Source organism: Pseudonaja textilis, chromosome 5 (genome assembly GCF_049901715.1).
Source record: "Pseudonaja textilis isolate UNSWEBS1 chromosome 5, rPseTex1.2, whole genome shotgun sequence".
Taxonomy (NCBI): domain Eukaryota; kingdom Metazoa; phylum Chordata; class Lepidosauria; order Squamata; family Elapidae; genus Pseudonaja; species Pseudonaja textilis.
The window spans coordinates 46369018-46391762 of NC_141994.1; the positions used below are offsets into that span (position 1 = coordinate 46369018).

Here is a 22745-nt window from a genome sequence, read left to right on the forward strand (position 1 = left end):
TTCCTGATTACACCTGGGATCAAGGGAAGAGGGGGGAAGGCATATAATAGTCCTCAAGGCCACGGAATGAGGAGTGCATTTATCCCCTCCACCCCCCAGTGTTGCAAATCAGGAGTAAAACCTTGGCACTTGGCTAGTTAACAGGATACAAATAGGGTCCCGAGCCATTCTGAGAGTTCCCTGAACAGTTCTGGATGCAGGTACCACTCCAAGTGGTTGAATATAGTCCTGTTTAGCCAGTCTGCCTAAACATTCTTTGTCCCAATATTGCTCTGCCTCTCGCATGAGAGACCTGGAGTGGGTGCCTCCTTGATGATTGATGTAGATCTTGGTCGCTACATTGTCCGTCAGAATGAGAATGTGATGGCCAGAGATCTTGCCCTGGAACCATGTGAGGGCCAAGTGGATTGCCTTGAGGTCCAGACAGTTGATGTTGTTCATCAGGTTGTCCTACGACCACTGCCCTTGTGCCAACTGTGATTGAAAATGGGTGCCCCAGCGAAGAGGCTGGCATCTGTACTGATTGTTAGGTGGCTGGACTCTTTGAAGGCACCTCCCCTTGTCATGGCATAGGACATCCACCACTGGAAGGACTGGAGAACCTTGTGTGGAACTCAAACCTTGGTAGGTGAGTTTCTCTTGATGGACCATTGGTAGGGTAGGAGAAACCACTGTAAGATTCTTGTGTGTAGGTGTGCCCAGGGACGATTGCGATGCAGGATACCATCTTGCCCAGGAGCTGTGAAAGAACAGCTGGAACTGACCAGATCATTTGGATCCAGTTCACCAATGCTTTTGTGCTGTCCTGACGCTCCTACAATAGGTAAGCCTCCCATTATGAGGTGTCTATAATCACCCGCGGTGTGGTAAATGAGTGGTAGAAGCCAGGTGGCTCTTCTCGTAATTGATGGAGAATCTGTGATCCTGAAGGACCCAGATTGTGACTTTTAGATCCTCTGTCCCCTGAAGGTGGGAGGAGGACTGGATTAAGATGTCATCCAAATAACACTGGACGTAGATTGGAATTGCTCTGAGGTAGGCCGCCAGTATTTTGGTGAAAGCCCTGGGAGCTGAAGACATGCCAAACGGTAGAACCCTATATTGATAATGCCGTCCCGTGCAGTAGAACCTGTGGAACCAGAGGTGGAATGGTAGGATGTGTAGGTGGAGGTATGCCTCCATCAGGTCTATGGATGTTGAGAAGTCGCCCTCCCGGATGCTCTCCAGGATGGATTGGAGGGACTGCATCTTGAACCTCCTGTAAATCAGATGGTCATTTAAATCTTTTCAGGTCCAGAATTGCTCTCCACCCTCCCGAGGCTTTGGGGACTACAAATAGGACGGAGTAGAATCCCTGCCCCCGTTGCTCCACCAGAACCAATTGGATAGCTTGAATGTCCAACAGGTCTCCGAGAGTGACCTGTTGCAGCCTTACAAGGGAAAATATTAGCTTTCTCTGCTCTTTGTCTCCTGAAAGCCAATCCCTACTCTGTAAGGAAGAAGTGGGAGAGTGAGGTTCCCTAAGGTTTGCCAAGTCTCCATGAACCTGATGTTTCAGGTTTTGACTATGCTCTAGAGATGAGTCTGATGCCACAGAGGCAGCTTGGTTTCCTTGCTGCAATGCTGTAGATATGGAGATCAGAACTTTCATCTATTCAGAAATCTACGATCCCTGGTTCTCCCGTGGGCGAAGCCCTGCTGCTGTGGGAGTAAATGTGGTCTCTGGGGCAGATTGCCTCTTTTTAAAACTAGGCTCCCAATGATTCTCTGCTGGCATTCTATTTGACTGTGGAGCAAAGGGATCCTCATTGCTGCCTTTTATAAAAAGGTAGCTGTGGAGATTGTTCTATGGTGCCATCTGGTGGCCGAGAGTGGGGGTTCAGAATCTCCAGTTTCCTGGTTGGGTCAGCCTGCAACGAATGGGAAGAGATGGGATCTCCCAAAAGAAAATCTGTCTGCCTTCATTGCTCAGCTTGTCTCTCAGCTTTGGAGATCTCTAGAGCTCCTTGATGCCCCTGGACGTCCCTTTCCTCAGCCTTAAGAGGCTTTTCTGGAATGTAGGGCTTTTGCCCTTATTCGGGTAGCCACCTTCCTACTGCCTGCTCTTGGCGCTGAGGGACCTTTCTGGTCAATCTGGGGCTGTGCTGAGCTCATCCCTATTCATGAGTCAACTCATGGCCCTCTGAGGCAGCAGTATCGTGCATCCTTTGTTTCTCCTGCTGTATTGGAGGTTTTTGAAAAGCGTGCCAAATGTTGGCTCTGTTCAAATGAGCAGGAAAATGGCAGTACTAGTCAGATCAAAGGCACCAGCCACGTGCTCTAATGGCTATGCCAGTTGGAGCTTGGACATTGCGGTGGCTGTGTCAGTAAAATGGGAAGCCAGCCGAATCATTGCAGTGGCTGTGCTGATCAGACTGGGGTAGCCAGCTCAGTCACAGTGGCAGCTGTACTGATAAAACAGGTAGCCAGCCAAACCGTTGCAGTGGCTATGCCGGTCAGACCAGGGTAGCCATTTGAGTCTTTCCTCCCCACCCACTCATTCACTGAAAAACAGTTGATTTACTGTAGCAGCAGTATCACTCATTAAAAAACTGCTGTTTGTTGAAAAACAGCTGATTTGCTAGCGGCTCTGTCGCTCACCGCAAAAAACTGCCATTTGTTCACTATTTGCAATTGGTCTAATATCCAGTCGTGCTGTGTGAGAATCCCAAGAATCCAACTTCTGCCTTTTTGCTCTGAGGAGCTCTTTAAATGCGTCTCTCTTTGACTAAGACTGAGTCAAAGCTGGGACATAGTCAAGAGAGGCGTGGCTATAAAGTTTAAAAGGACTCAGTCTCTGGGCAGAAAGGCGGAGTTAACCCATTCTTTGGATTCTCTGCTCAGCACACTGGGGAATATTTTGATTGGAGTAGTCTATGAATGCATTTTATTTCAGATTTCTAAGCATTTTACAGGTTGAAGGGCTACTTGCAAATCTGAAACAAAATGTGTGGCATTCATGCCTAAGGCAGGCCTAGAATGCACAATCTCACATATAGTTAATGTAAAGGACTCATGTTTATCTAAGTGACATAAGGAAAAATCCACAAGTCTTTTCTTTTTTTTCATGCAACACAAAAACTAGAAAATATCCTAATTAATTAGTTATTCCAAAATAAGCATCCTTGACTATGTCAAAAAATACACATTGTAATTATCAAAACAAGCAGTAATACTACTTTGTTCAATGGAAATTTTGAGTACAAAGCACAAAATCAGATTAATTCATCTTTTAAAAAAAGTACAGAACTAAAACTCATTTTAGTCTTTTTATACATCTTTTTTACTTGGTGCAAACTCAGAAGATGCTAATTGCTTACTCTGAGAAAGAAGCTGTAATGTTCATAAAAAGATTATAATTTTACAAAATCTGGTAGGGAACTGACTAAAAATGACTGGATTTTCCTCAGACTGTAATGATTGTATACTTTATTATATTTTATACCTTATAGATTACAATGTTATATTTTGTAATGTAGCAGAATTATGTAGTACAGAATTAATTCAAATAGTTTATATAATTTACAACTGGCTAAAACACTCAGATGTCGGATTGGAGTGTTCTGAAGACTATTCTCCAGACCATGATGGTGTATATAACACATCAGGGGTATCAAACTCAAGGCTTAGATCTGGCATGTGGGGCCACCCTGGAAACAGCAAAGGTGCCTCTGCCAGCAAAAACAGAGCTCTGTGCACGGCCTTCCCGAGCTCCGTTCTCACTGGGCAGAGGGTTGCAGGAGATGGTCACAGCCAAAAATGGAGATCGGGAGTCCGTTTTCACTGGAAGAATGCTAAGGCTGCCATAGGCACCCCTGGCACAAGTGATGTCAAGATGGCCATGCCCATTCCTGGCAATGGTCATCCTGGCCCCGAAGTCAAACACAATCCTAATGCGGCCTTCAATGAAATCAAGTTTGACACTGCTGTAAAACACCATTACAAAATCATCTGGGATAATCTAATGATTTTTCTGGAAGTTACTTTATTGAAACTGAAAGCACAGTTTGTGGTATTCCAGGCATGTTGGCTCAAGATGAACCAAGAGTTTGGGTCAGATTATGTTTTTCATCAGAACAGTAAGTTTAGTGCAGTGTTGGCGAAACTTTTTGGCACTGAGTGCCAAAATGGGAGCGTGCATGTGGGCTGGAAATCACCTGGTCTTCCAGTTTCTGGCGCACATGCACGTGTGAAGACCAGCTGGCTGGCACATTTGTGCGCACTGGAAACTCGAAGCTCAGCTTCTCAGCGCACACATGTGTGCTGGGGAGCTGCTCTTCTGGTTTCCAGCATTCCTGCATGCGTGAAGACCCCGGAAGAGCAACAGGCAACGGCTCGAGAGAGATGGCTCGGCATGCCACTTTCCGGCATGCATGCCATAGGTGTGCCATCATGGATTTAGTGTATCTACCCAATAGTAGATACACTAAACACTAGATACACTATAGTGCTTCAAGATAATAAACTTTAATTTGCTTAATAATTTGCTCAGGTCCTGAAATAAAGTTTGAACTATTTCAACAAATGCCTTAAGTTCAGGTTGTTTAATTCATTTACTACTCTTGGTTTACAATTCAAAATGTAAGTGGTTACTACATTTTACATAGTGAAATATATAAAAAAACACAATTTGTATCCAACGTGTTCAAGTTAAGCTGGATAACATCTACTCATTTCACTGATGTCCATCAAAAAATATACAGCTAGTCCAGAATTTAGGATCATTTGTTTAACAATGGTTCAAAGTTACAACTACCTTGGAAAGGGCGTTGGTACCTACCTGATACGCCTGTTCTCTGTGAGCTGTGAAGAGCATCCAGAAGTGGGGAGGTGCTTCAGTCTCTTCTGAGAAGGCTGGGCTTAAAACTCCGGGACACTCCTCCTCCTCCACGGGACACCTCCTCAGCGTCCCCCAGTTTTGCGAAGACTGAGTGCCAAAGTTCGGGACTCATCACCTAATCTAGATCCCTGACCGGAATAGAACCTCACCAGACGGAAAGAAATGGGTGGGGCTGGATGCTCTTCACAGCTCACAGAGAACGGGCGTATCAGGTAAATACCAACGCCCTTTCTCCCATGAGCTGCGAAGACCATCCAGAAGTGGGACATACCAAAGCTTGGCCTGTCCTTAGGGAGGAAATCCGTCTGGATCGAAATCCACTCCTAAACTCTATGGACCCTCTGCAGGACTCTTCTGCCAAATGAAGTGTCCGCTGAGGCGTAGACATCAATTTTATAATTTCTGACAAAGGGCGATGGTGAAGCCCAAGTCGCCTCTCTGCAGATTTCGTCTATGGAAGCCCGTGTGGCCCATGCTGCTGATGTTGCCGCACTCCTTGTTGAGTGGGCTGTAATGCCCTTAGGAACTGAGATGGACTGGCATTCGTAACTTTTAGCTATGGTGGCTCTCAACCATCTACCAATGGTCATCGACGACACCCTGTGTCCTAAAGTGGATGGGTTGAAGGATAGGAATAGAGCCTCAGATTTTCGAAATGCTGCCATGCGGTCTAGATAGATGCTTAACGCCCTTCGAACATCAAGTCGATGCCATTGATGCTCCAGTCTATGAGATGGTTTCGGACAAAAATTTGGAAGCACCAACTCCTGCGCTCTGTGGAAGGCTGAATTTACTTTAGGGATGAACGATGGATCCAATCTGAGAACCACTCTGTCCGCATGAAACAGGCACAGGTCCTTTCTCATCGACAACGCTGCCAACTCGGAAATCCTCCTTGCTGATGTGATCGCAATTAAGAAGACCACCTTATGTGTCAGGAATTTGAGACTAGCAGTTCTTAAAGGCTCGAACGGGCCAGTTGTAAGTGCGGTTAACACCTTGTTGAGCTCCCAAGTGGGATAGCGGTGAATTACAGGAGGTCGTAAGTTTGCAGCACCCTTAAGAAAGCTGCGGGTATGTGGATGGTATGCTATGGAACGCAGGTCACCCCAGGATATCACCGAGGCTAAGGCTGCCACCTGTCTGCGTAAAGTATTTGGAGATAGGCCCCTCCTGTAAAAAGTCCAATAACTGTCCTATTGATGGGGCAGTTGGGTTGATCTTAGGCCCCTGGCACCAGCGACAGAAAGCGGACCACATGGCCTCATATATACAATTTGTAGAGGACCGTCTGGATGCTTGTATGGTGGCAATGGCATCCTCTGAAATCTGTTGGGTCCTTAAACGGTTCCGCTCAACCTCCATACGGCTAGGCTGAGCCATTGTGGGTCCGGGTGAAGCACTGGCCCTTGCGAGAGGGAAACCCTCGATGGTGGAATTTTCCAAGGTTGTTCTCTCGACAGGTCCTGTAAGTCCGCGAACCACATTCGCCTAGGCCAGTAAGGAGCGACCAATATCAGTTCCGCTCGTTCCTCCAATAACTTCTGGGTCAACCTGGGTATTACAGGGAGTGAAGGAAACACATATAGAAGTCCGGGAGGCCACTGACATCGCAGAGTGTTGACGGACTCCACCCCGAGTCGGGCAAGAGACGATCCCTCAGATAACCTGGTCCCCAGCCATGAAGGGCTTTAAAGGTGGCAACCAGCACCTTGAATTGCATCTGGAAGTAGATGGGCAACCAATGCAGCTCCCGCAGGAGAGGTGATACATATGCACACTGGAGGTTGCACAAAACCATGCAGGCTGTTGCATTTAGAACTCTTTAGAACCATGCCCAAATATTGTGACCATATTTCACAGTTCTGTTTGTTAATAAGGAGGCCTTTCTCATCTCTCTGAAGCTGTTCAAAACATCTAGGAGTGGGATTCTATCTGGGTGGACCAGTTCTATAGAACCGGTTGTTACAATTCTGCGCAGTTTGGAGAACTGGCAAATTGCACCACTGGCTGGCCCTGGCCCTCCCCACCCACTCACTCCTGACCTGGCATGCACACCATTTAACTTGCTTGTATTGTACCTTTGCCTAAGTTTTGGTTTTTTCCTTTTTTTTCTCCCAACTATCAGCTGTTCTGACTATCAGCTGTGCCAAGAGATTTAGATTAACTAGAAAGCAGGAAATAGGGCATTGGTGCTTACCTGATACGCCCGTTCACTTTGAGCTGTGAAGAGCATCCAGTAGTGGGAGGTGCTTCAGTCTCTGCATTCATAGGCTGAGCTTGAATTGTGGAACGCTCCTCCTTCTCCACATGACTCCTCCACAGCGTTCCCCAGTTTTGCGAAGACGAGAGGAAAAAAAGGTGCTCTCATCCCTACTACCTAAAAAAAGGTTCCTTGGCCGAAACGAGGTCCCACCAGACGGAAAAAAGGGTGGGCCTGGATGCTCTTCGCAGCTCAAAGAGAACGGGCATATCAGGTAAGCACCAACGCCCTTTCTCCTATGAGCTGCTCAGAGCATCCAGTAGTGGGACATACCAAAGCTTGGCCTGTCCTACGGGAGGGACTCCGTCTGGTTCGGAATCTCCCCAGGGTCCCTAAGAACCCGTTGCCAAATGAGGCCTCCGCAAATGCAAAGACATCAATTTTATAGTGCCTGATGAAAGGAGATGGGGAAGCCAAAGTCGCCGCCCAGCAGATTTCGATTATTGGTGCCCGGGTAGCCCAGGCTGCCGAGGTTGCCGTGCTCCTAGTGGAGTGCGCAGTTATGCCTCTGGGCACCTGCAGGGCCTGGGACTGATAAGACTTAGCTATAGCCGCCTTGATCCAGTGGCCTATAGTGGACGGTGACACCCTGTGACCGTGTGTTTTGGGCTGAAAGGAAAGAAATAATGCCTCTGATTTTCTGAAGGACTCTGCGTTTGATATAGATTTGCAAGGCGCGCCTTACATCGAGTTTATGCCATTGCCTTTCCCTTTCTTGTGATAGTCTGGGACAAAAATTTAGAAGGATGAGCTCTTGGGCTCTATGGAAGGCTGAATTGACCTTGGGCAAAAATGTGGGATCGGGATGGAGGATCACCCAATCGGCATGAAAGACAGAGGTCTTGTCTGACCGACAAGGCTGCTATTTCCGATTTGCGCTGAGCGGATGTAATGGCTACAAGGAAAACTACCTTATATGTCAAAAATTGGAGGCTTGCCTCCCTCAAAGATCTGAAAGGTTCTTTAGTGAGAGAGAGAAGGACTTTGTTAAGGTCCCAGGTGGGGTAATGGTGCACTGCTGGGGGTCCCAAGTTGGTGGCCCCTCTGAGAAAGGCCCATATACGTGTGTGATGAGAGAGGGAATTGAAACCCTCACACGAAAGAACTGATGTCAGTGCAGCTACCTGTCGCTTTAGTGTATTAGGAGACGGACCCTTGTTCAGTCCCTCCTGAAGGAATTCTAAAATCTGAGTGATAGAAGGGGAAAGGGGGGTTAATTTGGAACTTGCTACACCATCTACAGAAAATGGCCCATGTGGAGTTGTAAATTCGAATGGTTGAGAGCCGTCTGGCAGCTAGAATGGTGTCAATAACCTTGTTGGAGAGCATTTCGCTCCTCAACCTGCTCCACTCAACCTCCAGACGGTTAGTTGAAACCATTGGGGGTCCGGGTGTAGGAGGGGCCCCTGGGATAGAGAGATCCTGTCTTGTGGAATCCTCCAGGGAGGGGCCACCGAAAGCGTGTGGAGGTCCGCAAACCACGGCCGTCTGGGCCAGTGAGGTGCCACTAGTAGCAATTCCGCTTTTTCGTGGAGCAACTTCTGAATAACCCTGGGCAATAGTGCTAGAGGGGGAAATACGTACAGAAGCCCCGTGGGCCATGGGCAGCGGAGTGCGTTGTAATTCTCTGCCCCTTGGGATGGGGACCTTGAGAAGAATCTTGGGAGCTGGGCATTGAGGGAGGAGGCAAATAGATCCACCACCAGTTGACCAAATATCCTTGCTGCCTCTTTGAGCAGAGATGGGTGGAGGCGCCACTCCGACTGGTCTACGGTGGCTCTACTTAACCAGTCTGCTTGATTATTTGATAGGCCCGAGATGTGCTCTGCCTTGATGAACAGAAGACTGTTCTCTGCCCAGCGACACAGGCACTCGGCTTCCCTCATTAATTGTATTGATTGTGTGCCCCCCTGTTTGTTGATGTGGGCTTTGGCTGTCACGTTGTCTGTTAAAATGAGAATGTGCTGCCCACGTACCTGGGGGAGGAAGCTGCGCAGGGCCAGGTGCACGGCGCGAAGCTCCAGCCAGTTGATGCTGCACGCCTGTTCTATTGTAGACCATCTGCCCTGGGATGTGAGTGACTGAACATGAGCGCCCCATCCGTATAGACTGGCATCTGTGGTGATAGTCAGCCTTTGAGGCTCCTTGAAGAAGCAGCCTTTGTTGATGACCGGCTTGGCCCACCAGAGAAGGGATGTGAGGACCCTGAGAGGTACCCTGACCGTGAGTTTGGAATTGCTTCTGCAGGATCTCTGGTACAGGAGCAGGAACCACTGGAGGGATCTGGTGTGAAGACGGGCCCAGGGAACAATAGAAATGCATGTTATCATTTTCCCTAATAATCTTGACAGATCCAGTAAGGGTACCCCACTACGGTGCCTGATCTCTCTAACCAATTTTTGAATACTAAGAAGTCTTTCTGAAGACAGGTAGACCTTGCCTTCCACCGTATCAATGACTGCCCCTAAGTGAGTTATTCGAGTAGATGGGGATAATTGGCTCTTCTTCCAATTTATGAGAAACCCATGTTCATGGAGAGATGTTAACGTGGTCTGGGCGTCCCTTGCTGCTTGATGGGTAGAAGGGGACAGGATTAAAATGTCGTCCAGGTAACATTGGAGACAGATGGGAATATTCCTGAGGTGGGCAGCTAGCACTGCAAGGACCTTGGTAAAGGTCCTGGGGGAGGAGGCCAGTCCAAAGGGAAGGGCCACGTATTCAAAGTGCTGATTATTGTAACAGAACCTTAAAAATTTGTAATGGGAAGGCCGAATGGCAATATGTAAATATGCTTCCGTCAAATCTATGGACGTTAGTACATCCCCTTGCCTGATGCCCAGTAGCATTGATTGCAAGGTATGCATTTTGAATTTGCGGTATGTTAGGAAGCGGTTGAGTCATTTTAAATCTAAGATCGCTCTCCACACACCCACCGAGTGTTTAGGTACAACAAAAAGGTGAGAGTAAAAACCCCGCCCTCGTTGTTCGGGCTGTACAGGCTGGATGGCTCTTATGTTTAGGAGATGCTGGATAGTGGAATCCATTAGATTATGCTTGACCAGGTCTCTGGAAAGGGGGGATGACATAAAGAAATTTGGGGGAGTGGAGTGAAACTCAAGGGCAAGCCCAAATCTAATGGTGTCCCTGACCCTAGAATCGGAGGTAGAGGAGTCCCATTGACTAGAGAACGACTTGAGACGTCCGCCAATGGGGAGAGCGTCCCTTAACCTATCTCGGACGTCGGAAAGGCCTACTTTCGGCTCCCCGAAAGGGCCTTTTATATTGACTGCCCCTCCGGCTTCTGTCTCCAGAATCAGGTCAATCCTGGGCTTGTCCCGACCTGAACGATGGAGGTCTCTGATACCTGGGGGTGAAGGGGGCCTGACAGGAGGGCCGAAAGGAACCCCTCCAAAAGGGCTGGGAAGTTCTGAAGTCTGACCTTCGAGTAAGGGAAGGAAGGAACTTTTTCTTACTGCGGGTCTCCATCAGTAGGGGGTCCAGGGAAGGGCCAAATAACTTGTCTCCTACTATGGGGGAGGAAGCCAGCTTGGCTCTGTTCTTAAAATCTGCTTGCCAGTGCCTGAGCCAGAGTAGGCGGCGAGCTGTGACATGAGATGTAATTGCCCTAGCAGAGAATTTAACTGCATGGTATGTGGCGTCAGCAGAGAACTCGGCTGTAGCAGTGAGCTTGGCAATGTCCTGGTGCGCCCTGATATTGGATGTAGGGACATGTTGCTTGAGCTGACGAAGCCATCGAATGGATGACCTTGTGAAAAAGGATGCGGCCGTAGCCGATCTGATGGCCCATGCGTCCGACTGATAGGGCCTGCACAGGGCCAGCTCAGCCCGCTTTTCCTCTGGCTTAAGGGCCTCCAGCGCATCAGTCGGAGTCAAGGAGGATGCCAGGCCCACTATGGGCTCGTCTACCTCAGGAGTGTTTCATAATTTTGAAAAATCCGGATCCAAATTAAAGTATTTTTTGTCGTGACTGGAGGGGGCTGGGGGGTACCACTGCAGACGCCAGTTACTTTTGCACCAGGTCAGCAAAGATAGGAGGGGCTGGGATAACCTCGGCCTCTACCATGGGCTGGTTAAAAATGAGATCCTCTGGCCCCTCCATTGAAGGAGCGAGGAGGTCTGTTGGAGATTGCTTGCTTAGGCCTGAAATGTTCTTGGCTTTGAATAATAAGGATTTAAATAGGTGTGGTTTGAATAGGCCCGCGAAGGCAGGCTGGTCAGGGATGAGCCCCTCATCCTCGGACATTTCGCCTTCTAGGGGGTCTGCCTCTGATAAGGGGCTCACTGTAGTGCATAGACCCCGAATCAAACACATCTGGTTCCATGAACTGATCAAATTCCTCCTCCTCCTCTTCCTCCTCCTCCTCCTCCCGCCCTTGAAGGGGGGGTCTCCCTTGGCAAGGGTACCTGAACCTGATGTTGGTCTGACCTGGGCAGGGATCTTACTGAATGAGACTCCTGGTCAGAAGCCGCCAGATACTGAATAGGCCTGGTAGCTTGTTGGATGCCGGCTGCAATCCCTTGGCAAATAGCCAACTCCATCCAGGATCTTATTCTTTCTGGAACCTCCTCAATGAGAGACTCCTCTTGATGGAGGCCAGCAGCTGTTGGGGTGAAGGTGGCTTCTGGAGCCCTTCTAGCCGATGGTCCAGGAACCTGAGCCTGTTGTTCCTGTGAGTGTAAGCTGCACCTAGATGAGAGGGAAATATCTAGGGGAGGGGGAGGTTGAGCAGAGGTAGGACTGGAGGATGGAAGAACCTGAGGCACCTTGAGTGCTTCCTTAGTTCGTTTGTCAATTTCTTTTTGCAGGACCTTGTGGTGCCTTACAGCGTCCCTCTGGGCAGCTTTGGAGGTCTCTTTAGCCTGCTTGCGCAAATGATGGGTTTTGGCTTTTGCCTTCAATGAAGATCCTCTAGAGGTGTTACCATCTGCCATTTCAATGATTTATATATTACAGTAATAGGTTAGAATCAATATGAGGCGGTTGGCACGCCCAGGGTCCGATCTGAGGCAAGAACGGTTGCCCTGATCAATATTTCACATCCCCCCTTTTGTTATTTTTTTTTGTTTTCTTATATATATATACATATATATATGAATATAAATATATATATATGTAAATGTATAGAAAACAAATGAGTCATACCTCAGTGATAATATTTTGTGGATCAAAATATTATACTGCCAAGAATATGGTATCAATATATGCCTGTAATGAATATAGGATGGCTGGTGCAAATGTATCCCTGCTCCTGGGATAGAGAATTTGAATGTGCAATTGCCAATGAAAAAAAAGACAAAACAGCCAATCAGCCAAATTTCGAAACGCCTAGGCCCGTGTAGAGATTAAAGCTGGGGCCTTCAGCAGCCTCTCTGCACAGGCGGACACAAGGCCTGGGTGTAGCTGCTGCGCCCCTGGAAATGAGCTGTGGGGGTTAAGCCAACGAGCCTTAAGATTGATATCGAGAGCAATCTGGTTAGATGAGGAATAATAATTCTGAAAAAAGCCAGGCAGGAGCCTGTTACTTCAATTAACCTCACTCACAGCATAGGAATTAAAGAGAAAACAAAATAGCGCGCAGCCACGAGGCAACTCTGAAAATGGCATCCGCCAGCACGCCGCGCCTCTCAGCGGCGTTTTACCCACCTGGTAGCCACGAGGCCAAAGCTCTGACTACAGAGGCGGCCAGGGAAGGAGGAAATTAGCCCTTCTCCTCTTAAAATAGACGGCGTTCGAAGGTGGGGGGGGGGAATAACACGATACGACTCAGAACGGAGCAAAAAACACAAACTGCTGTGAAACGAACGAAGGAAACGAAGCAACAAAAGGAGGCAGGGTGAGGGATTTTCCGGCTATGGGAGGTAGTGCGAAGTCACTACTGACCCTCCCTTCGCCTCCCTTGGGGGCGCAACTGCGCTTCCCCTTAGTGGCAAGCCTGGCAAACTAAGCAATTGCGCAGAGGCTAAGGAGAAATGGAGCAATTCAAACCTGAGAAAAGCTGATTGAAACTGTGAAACTTGAAAAAATCCTGTTCGGCCAAAGGAGATATGCAAAGCACTGCCTGTTTCGCACGAGGCTGAGCAAAAACTGGGGAACGCTGTGGAGGAGTCACGTGGAGGAGGAGCATTCCACAATTCAAGCTCGGCCTATGAATGCAGAGACTGAAGCACCTCCCACTATTGGATGCTCTGAGCAGCTCATAGGAGAATGTTGGATTTCTTGCTTTCTAGCTAATCTAAAAGCAGAGCTGAACCTTCTTTAGGGCTGAAGCTTCTATTTTTCAGTGCAGGCTCAGGCAGAAGATTGCAGAATGGTAAATCTCTGAGTGAGTCTGTGATTCTTGCAGCAACTCAATCTGCCTGCCTGCTTTTGGGTAAAAGTTGCTCTTTTTTAAACAAAAAATTCAATATTTACATACCAAGCCACGCCACCCAGTCATGTGACCACAAAGCCATACCCACAAATTAGGTCCTGCCCACAGAATCAGTTGTTAATAAATTTGAATCCTACCTCTGAAAACATCCACCTGTCCAATTCAAAAAATGATCGTATGTTGCCAGAAGCTTGGTAGTTCTTTAGCCAAGACACCAAACCAACAATTCTCTTAACTGTTTTTCTGGACATTACAATCCCATATGGAGGCGATCAAGATGCCTTTAAGCAACAGCAATGAGAAAAAATGGGCAATGTATTGGGACTGCTACACATTAGCTAATTTAATAGTGAAACTCAGAATTTGCAGAAGTTGAAGAACAGACAATAGTTATGGGTTATCTAGTGCATAAGTGCACTTGGGGATCTGCCAAGCCAAAGACCACCATCATTTAGCCCGAAACATGCTAACAAGTTTACATTTTGGCAGTATAGTGAAGATAAAAAATGATAGTATAACCACTACTAACTATCCCACTAATTAATCCATTCTCATTTAAAAGAGGCCTTCAGGGGATAGTGCTTTTTTGACCAATGAAAGATTTATTTCCTGATTCATTAATAAAATAGTTTCCTAATGACATTTAATACAGAATTATTACTGAGGAGATGAAACTTTGTAACCATCCTTGTTTCCCTTACTTCCAACTGGAAATTTACATCTAATGTCAAATGGTAAGTTCTTTGCAACAGGCCTATTCAATTCAATCAAATGTAATTTGCAACCATTTCCAAAACATAGCCTAGCCACTATAAACAGAGATGGCATCACAGTAAAAATAAAAGTCACTCTTGGACCATTCTAATACAACTTTTCAGCAGCCTTACCTTACAGAGGCTTGCCTTTAACTTCATGCAGAAAATTTTTAACATATAGCTCTGGAATAAAAACAATGCTTAATTTTCCAAGTCAGTCAAATGGCAAGATGCCACCACCTGTCAAATCGTTTTAAAGTGACTAGTCTAAATTAATCTCTGACAACTATATGCTTATAGTTTTCTTAGATTTATAATGGAAGGTTTGGTATGTATGTCCTGTTGAGATTTTATGGCCCAGGCTACCTTGGAATTCCAAAGTGCAATTGAACTGAATTGAATACTTTATTTGCCCAAGTATGATTAGACACACAATTGTGTCAAATTCATCCAAATACAATAACACTTTCACTTAGTCTGCCACAAATAACTTATATTACAAAGTAGTTAAATTCGTATTATATACAAATGATAAAAATATGAATTATGACATTAACAGCATCATAACAGTATTAAGCAAAGAATATAAATCAAGGCAAATGTCATTTACATTTATTGGACATTAGAGTAACAGACACTCTTTCCCAAACTGATCTGGGTATAGTGAAATAAAGATTTTATTATACTAACTAGCAGCCATTCATGGGCTCTAGTATCAACTAAGCTCATAATTCCATCATAAACAAATTCTACAATATCCTTAACTTTCTTATCTCAAACAAAAAATAATTTTTTCTTTCTTTCTTCAAGAATCTTCCTAGATTCACACTTATGGTATAGGGTAGTTTTTTTACACAATGCCATTTTTCATGGTAGCTTAGTCTGAATTTCAACTTAGTCTGAATTTACTTTTTCAGAATCCAAACACTGATCCGTTGTTTAGTCATTTCTTTTCATTGTCTGAGAAGAAAACAGAAACTTTATATAATCACCAAGTGGCTCTATTGGGGGGGGAAGCAGGTATCAACTATACTGTCTCCTCTGCAATTCATCATATATCCCACATTGCTTTCTGAAAGCACCCAGGTTTCCAAAATAGCACACAATTTAGCCTGCTAAGAATATTGGCAATTCAATTTTTTATTTACTTATTTTAAACATTAACAGAAATTTTCTGACTGCAAGCAATTTGGATCCAATTTGTCAATTAGCTTTCACATTAAGCCATGATTTGCAAATCATACACTAAAAAACATGCTTAAACAGACTAACTTATCTTGAAATGTATTAAACCCATCAAAAATATGTTGCTTGAAGCAATTTTAAAAACATGAATGGACACATACTATTTAAGAGGATTATTGATTATATACCAGCACCATCCAATGCAGACAAAATTGACAATGCATTTGCATGCGTGTACTATAAATTGTTTGAAACTGCTTGTATTTTCCAAATAATTCATTTTTTTATTGCCAGGATCATTTTTAGTAGCTTTATTTATAGGAGCAATATTTTACTGTGTTGAGTTAATTTGGTTTTATTAACTTATGAGAACATCGGAATACCATCACATACCATCCATTTTCAGCAACTATAATAAGAGAGTGGTGTCCATTATATTATTCTTACAAAATAAAGCCTATAAGGATCCTAGATTTTGATGAATCAGATATACTTATTCATAGGTTAATTAGACAATGAGATTTATATAACTGATAGAACAATGATTATTTTTTCAAAAGTATCTTTGATAACATAATTTAAGACACTGCCACGAATGTTAGCAAAAATCCTCCTCTTAAACTAATAATACGATAATTAAGAAACTGACAAAACTGAGTAAATAATACATTTTTGCTGATGTATTTGAGAAATAACTTTAATAAATCTTCCAAATAACCTGTGAAAAATTACACTCATATCATAATTTATTTGAAAGCAGTGATAATTAAGATTTTTTCCCTAGTGATCTTCTAGATTTACAAAAGCAAATTAATTTTACTAGAATATGTGATCCAAATTATGCCTAACAATTCTGCTATTTAGGTAATATTTCTGAAATTGCAGGTTTGAATTATTCAATTTTGTAGCATTCTTTAGCAATCTTCTTTGCCAAACAAACTAACATACTGTATCTGCAATTGTGATACTTAGAAATATAAAAGCAACATTTAAAAAAAAATTAAAACAAATCTTCATTACAAAATGATTTATTTTCTTGGTTAAAAAAAACCGGAATCCTAAGGCAAATAACATTTCTCTAAACCAGTAAATTGTATAATTAGTAATGCAACCTCACAATATAATGGTTGAATTCAGGAGTATGTTTCCATATCAGAGCCATGTTCTTTAAAAGCTCTGATAGTAGAGGTAGAACCAACAAAATTTATACAATAATATTGCACTCTAAAAATTCTAGAATTATTTTTCGTGAAAGAGCTAGGATTTGGGAAAATACCTGTGGTCAGAACAATTAAAGCAATATGATAACAAAAAGTACATTACACACATACCCAAATTTAAGCTAACTAAAATGAGAAATGATACAATTAAACACCTACTCAAAATAAAAATGACCCCGGGGTCTTTTTGGTACTTAATAAATCAGGTTGGATTAGTACTGTCTTTGAATAGAGAAAAATTTAAAATTAATGTTCATCCATATTCAAATTAAACCCAATAAATCCTTTCCCCCAGCTAGTCAGATACCATGATCATACAGAATAAAATATTAATTGATAATTTCATATTGAATATTTTACTGAGATAATGTAATATTATCTAAGAATTAAAGGAAACCAAGCCACTGATTCACAAGTCCCCTATAGGCTTTGTAAGTGCTATACCATAACTTTTAAACAATATTTACTAAACCAACTACAATAATTGGGTTTGCAGAAGACATTGTCAGAAACCAGTTTCAATGTAGAGCACCATATGAATGTGGTTATGTATTACCAATGATATTTGAAACTTTTTAAAATTTTAATATGTTCTGGAATATGCTGTCTGCTTTGTTTAATAGGCTTTTAATACTGCTATTTTTGAGATGGTTTAGGTTAAACACTAAAAAGCAGTCTGAAAGCATTTTAAATATACTTTAAATATATCAAATATATTAAGAATTAGTATTTTGTATTAGTATTTACTAATTTAGTATTTTGTTATTCTGCTAAAATGCATCCAAAAAGAAGCTGAATTCTACACAAAAAACCAAGTGTTACTCTGCTCCCGTTGTTCATATTCCAGATTTTTTTTTACTGCACTGTTCCCATAATACAGGGGTCTTCAAACTTGACAGTTTAAGACTTGTGGACTTCAGCTCCCAGAATTCTTCCTCCTGTCATGTTAACTCAGGAATTCTGGGAGTTGAAGTCCACAAGTCTTAAACTTGCCAAGTTTGAAGACCCTTGCCATAATATGTTCTACCTGCTAGAATAGCTGTCAATAGTAGATATACAGAATAATGAAAACTTGGAATTTTTTTCCCTATATAAATATGTTATACACTTATAATTGATTTTAATACAGCTACGTAAGATCCAAATTTTGTCAATAGGCATAATAAAAAAGGCGAAAGATTCTAACAACAGGGAATTGAGGGAACAGTGCTACAATGCCAACTTAAGTGTTTATTGTACAAATTTTCAGAAATCAGTAGAGTCACTGATCCATATTGATCTCTTAAGTAAAACTGCTCTATTTAGATTATGCCCCTCAGCTGCTGCTTTGTGCAGGGAACTACATTGATTTTCTAGTGCTCCAACTCAACATTATCAACAATCTCCCACACAATCACACTTGGAAAAGTATGGCAAATATTTGGCTTAGATGGAATTTCAAATCTTACTTCAGAAAAATGATTGGAAAAAGTTGGTTGATTTATTAATTTACAATACCAATTTCCTAAACATATTTCTTAATAAAATAAGGTTTTATTAAGTTTATTAGGTTTCCTAGAAAAGTACACACAATGAGCAAAACAGATTACAAATAGTCCTCACTTAATGACTATTTGTTTAGCAAATCTTCAAAGTTTTCAAAGTTCTGAAAAAGTGACATTCACATTTAAGATAATTCCTGTGGCCACATGATTGCAATTCAGATGTCTGATAACCATTGTGTATTTACAACGGTCACATGACCACCATTTGCAACCATCCCAAAAGGCTTCCGAAAAGCAATGTCAATGGGGAAATCCCAGGAAGTCACGTTTTGGACGTGTGATACATTTATTAACGATCATGGGTGATTTGCTTAATGACCAGTCACATGTTATTATTGCCTTTATTGTCAGAGTACAACATGTGTACAATGAGATTGGCTATGGTGTTGCCATTCCCTATTAGAGTGGTAAGCTAGCATTATCAATATACATTTTATTCAATATTTGTCTGCTCTTTCTCAGATTTCACCAATGAAAAAATGAGCATGTCAAATTACTAAACCAGAGTTAATTTTAACCATGGTTCATTGAATATACCACATTAGAATTGTCTGAAAAATCAAAATTAAAAGTATCATTTATGCTTTAGCATAAGCTCATCCTATGTTTTATCAGACAGACAGAGAACAATGTAACATGCTTTGTTTCAAAGTTAGTATGACGTGTAAAATCAGCACTGTGGTGTGGAAACTGATTTCTATATTAATAACCAATACTATGGTTTATCCATTAAACTGTTTACAAATAATTTCTGACTTAACAAGTTTGAACTCAATCATTTTATTGCTTATTTTATATTAACAGTTTATTCAATTAAACTATAAGTTCAAATTTAACCCCAGCCATTCCTTGTTTCTAGAAACAGTCCATAAATATTCCCACAAGAATCGTATAAGCAGTGTATGAAAGCCATCATTCACACAAGACGTGGCTAGAAAAATAACTGAAAAAAATGTTTTTCTGATCATTTCTCAACAAAGGAACATACCACACCCCTTGAAGTAGTGGCATGCAAATCTTTTGAATTTGAACTAATTTGAATGCAAAATGTCATTTCAAGTTCAGAATTGCTGTTTTGATTCAAAACACTTTCAAAATGATTGAAAACTTCATTTTAATTTGCAAAATAAATATTCTGCATTCAATGCAATCAATTGGGTCTTCAAAAGTAGCATTTCAAATTCATGTTATTTTGCATCTACAGTATTTTGCAAAATGCAAGATTTAAGACACAAAGCCAATATAATCTTCTCTTATATTACTAATGCTACTCTTAAGAATGGAAATTATTAGCCTTTGGAGTACTTTTAATACTTGCAATTAGGCAAATTATTAGCTTACTAGCTCGATACCCGTGCTTCGCTACAAAACAATGTGGTCAGGCTTAGCTTTGGGGGAGGAAAATAATTGGGGGGGGGGGATTCTGCCTCTGCCTACCAGCATCCATCATTATTCATCTGGCTAGCGTTCTGTCAGTGTGTGAGAGTTGAGACCTGTTTAGAAACTGAAACAGTATTTGCTGTGTGAGCAAGTAAGGAACCTGGGCGTGGCTGCTTGGTGCTGTGAAACTAAAACTGAAACTGAAACTCCTCTCCTCTGCTTGCGTTTTGCATTTGGAACATTTGGAACAGATTTCTTTTCAGGTGGAGTAGAACTCCTTGGCATCAGAACGTGTTAATAATATACGAAATATCAATGTTCTGAGGGTCATTTTAAAAAATCCTTTCTTAGTAAGCACCTAGAAGCCAAGAGGAACATGCATGCCAAATTTCAAGGTTGTCGGCTTTACGGTTCTAGAGATTTTGTGATGATGCATGAGTGGCATTTCACTTTTATATATAGAGAGATTACCTCATGCACAATCATTCTACATGTGGAAAACCTTCCATACTTATAAATTCAAGCAATTTGTTTTGAATAATATAGTATACCTAGACTGCAATAGAATCCAGGATTATTATACAGTTGACACCTATGTAACATTTATTCTTAATGTGCATTGATGAGGTTATGCATATGTATGTGTATTAAGTATTATATGTTTCATCTGCAAACATGTTGGAGACATCTGGCAAGACACCCCAAAATATCCCTAATGGATGGCATTTTGAAACTGTATTTTCATTGTCAATATTCAAAATAAAATCTTTGACATACCTTGTTCATTGCTCCAGGCTGTGGACCTCTGAGGCTCGCCTGTCCTCCCATTTGAGGAGAACCTTGCTGTAATGTCTCTGCAATTAGAGTACCAGCATTTCCCATTCCTGGGTTTGGATATGACATATTGGAACGTCCTCTTCCAGCTCCAATTGAACCGTTCATAACTTGTCCTTGCATCATTCCTTGCCCATTTCCTGCAGACAACATACCAGGATTCATGCCAGCATTTATTCCTGCATTCATTCCCATTCCAGGCTGATTTACTGGACTATTTACTGTTGGCATCATTCCTGCAGTGGACTGAGTTGATGGACCTTGATTTGGCCCACCTGTACCCATCCCCAAATTTGGAGATGTCAGTGCAGCCTGTGCCATCGGGCTTTTGACCATACTGTTTAAGATTCCCATTCCAGGATTGTTCTGTTGTGGCTGACTGGCCATATTCTGTGCTGGCCCAGCAACTCCCATATTAAGGTTTGGCGAGCTGCCAGCTCGTAGCAGTTCTGACAACTGTTTGTGTTTTGAAGCAGCATCTTGTGCCATACCAAGGCTGGTCTGCAGTTGATTAATGTCACCACCATTAGTAAGTCCCAGTTCCGTAGAGCTGATAAGTTCATCTGGTAAGTCATGTTCCAAATCAAAGAGAGATCCAAAATCTGGAGAGAAAAGTTAAAAGAAAAAGATTTAGAGCACTTCAGCAAACATTTCAGCTGAATTTTTTTTTCCAGTATTGATAGAATAGCTATTTATCTAATTTGTTTTTGACTAATTTTTTTAAACAAAAAGGTACCTCAACAACACTCTCAAAATATTAAATAATGTTTTTAATATACTCAGTTCAGGCTGTGCAACACTATCAATTAACTCACATTGGTTCCAGGTTTTTAAGCTTTTAAGTATCTCTCAAATGTGAAATGTGACATCTTACAGTTGCTAACCCCAAGTGCTTAAAAACTAAGAGCAGCAAATCAGTGCACATGCCTATACATCATTCAGCAACACTTTGCTAGAAGAGAGATGGCATTAAACACGATTCAGCAATTCCATTCTTTACTTGCCTAATTTTTAGTTCTATAACTTGTCAGCTAACATGATCCATCATATATAGTAGGAAAGTTTACCAGTGAAAACGGAATAGACAAATTGTTCTATTTTGCTGAAACTGACCTACACATTTTACAAGTTTAAAGATTATGTACTTAGGAGATATAGAAATATGAGATGAACATATTCCATGTTTCTGAATGATCAAAAAAAGTCAACCACAATCTCATTTTGGTTCTATTACCAAATTTATTCAATGTGTGAATATAATATAGCCCAGACACAAGATGCTAAAAGGATGAACATTTCTAATTCTATAGTTTTTAATCCAAGATATTCGATAGGTAAAAATCTTAAAAGAAATACAAAACTGAGCTAAGTCTTTTTGGCTTTTATACTATTTGCCTTTCAGAAGCTTCCTGCAATGAAATCTTGAACAGCTTTAACAGCTATTTAAAATTCCAGAATCTCCCCCAAGACAGTGTTAAGATCTGCTGAAGGAAAACCTAAAGAAAGACTACCAATGGCTACAAGCAGTTTCTCTTAAAATTAGTTTGGCAAATTCTAGGGTGACTTTATTTTTAAAATTATTAATAAAATATTGATCCAAGAGGCACAAATTCTCCTTCCTAACAAGTTTAATAGCTTACCATATTACTTCAAAGAGTTTGAATGTTTGTTAATATACCTCAACAGTAGTCCTGACATTTGCAAACAAACGTAGCAGCTTCTTGTAGTGACAAGGCCAAAACAGTGGGTTTTAGCAAAATATTCAAGAGATTCAATGTTAGTTGCTATTTTTAAATCAGATGTATACCATTTTTTAAAACTAAGGTATTTCTTGGACATGGGAGAAAACAACCTGGCAATTCAGAACTAATCTACAAAAAAAATGACGCTCTTCGCCACACTATTTATATGTGGGGGAAAAGTACATGATGCCACATGGTTCACTTTGTACACTGAAGTAATATAAATGAACAATTTTCAATTTATTTGAAGAAAATACTTTGATGGTACAAATATTAACAAGGAGCATAAATACTAATAGATTATTAAGGTAGTTTTTACTCTGATTTTATGATTTACCCCTTAAACAGGAGCTGAATTTGATAGTTAAGTTCTTAAATTCAGTTCTTATCATTTGGTAGTATAATCATATTTACTTGCAAGTAAAGCCTTCATAATGGTTCTAGAGGTATACCAACGTGTGTACTCTGAATGGTTGAAGGCTACAAAAATTCAACATGTCGTCTTAGAGAAAGGAGATAGGGAATCAATTTATTGCTACCTCCTCACACAG

At 42.1% G+C, this 22745-nt stretch overlaps 1 protein-coding gene across 1 annotated transcript in view; it reads right to left on the reverse strand.

Annotated features, from left to right (window-relative positions):
• Positions 1–22745, reverse strand: part of EP300 (EP300 lysine acetyltransferase) — a 92123-nt gene that overhangs the window by 63659 nt on the left and 5719 nt on the right. The window contains exon 2 of the mRNA XM_026696867.2: positions 20396–21054. Within this exon, the coding sequence (XP_026552652.1) occupies positions 20396–21054 (659 nt within the window). The remainder of the gene's footprint in view (positions 1–20395; positions 21055–22745) is intronic.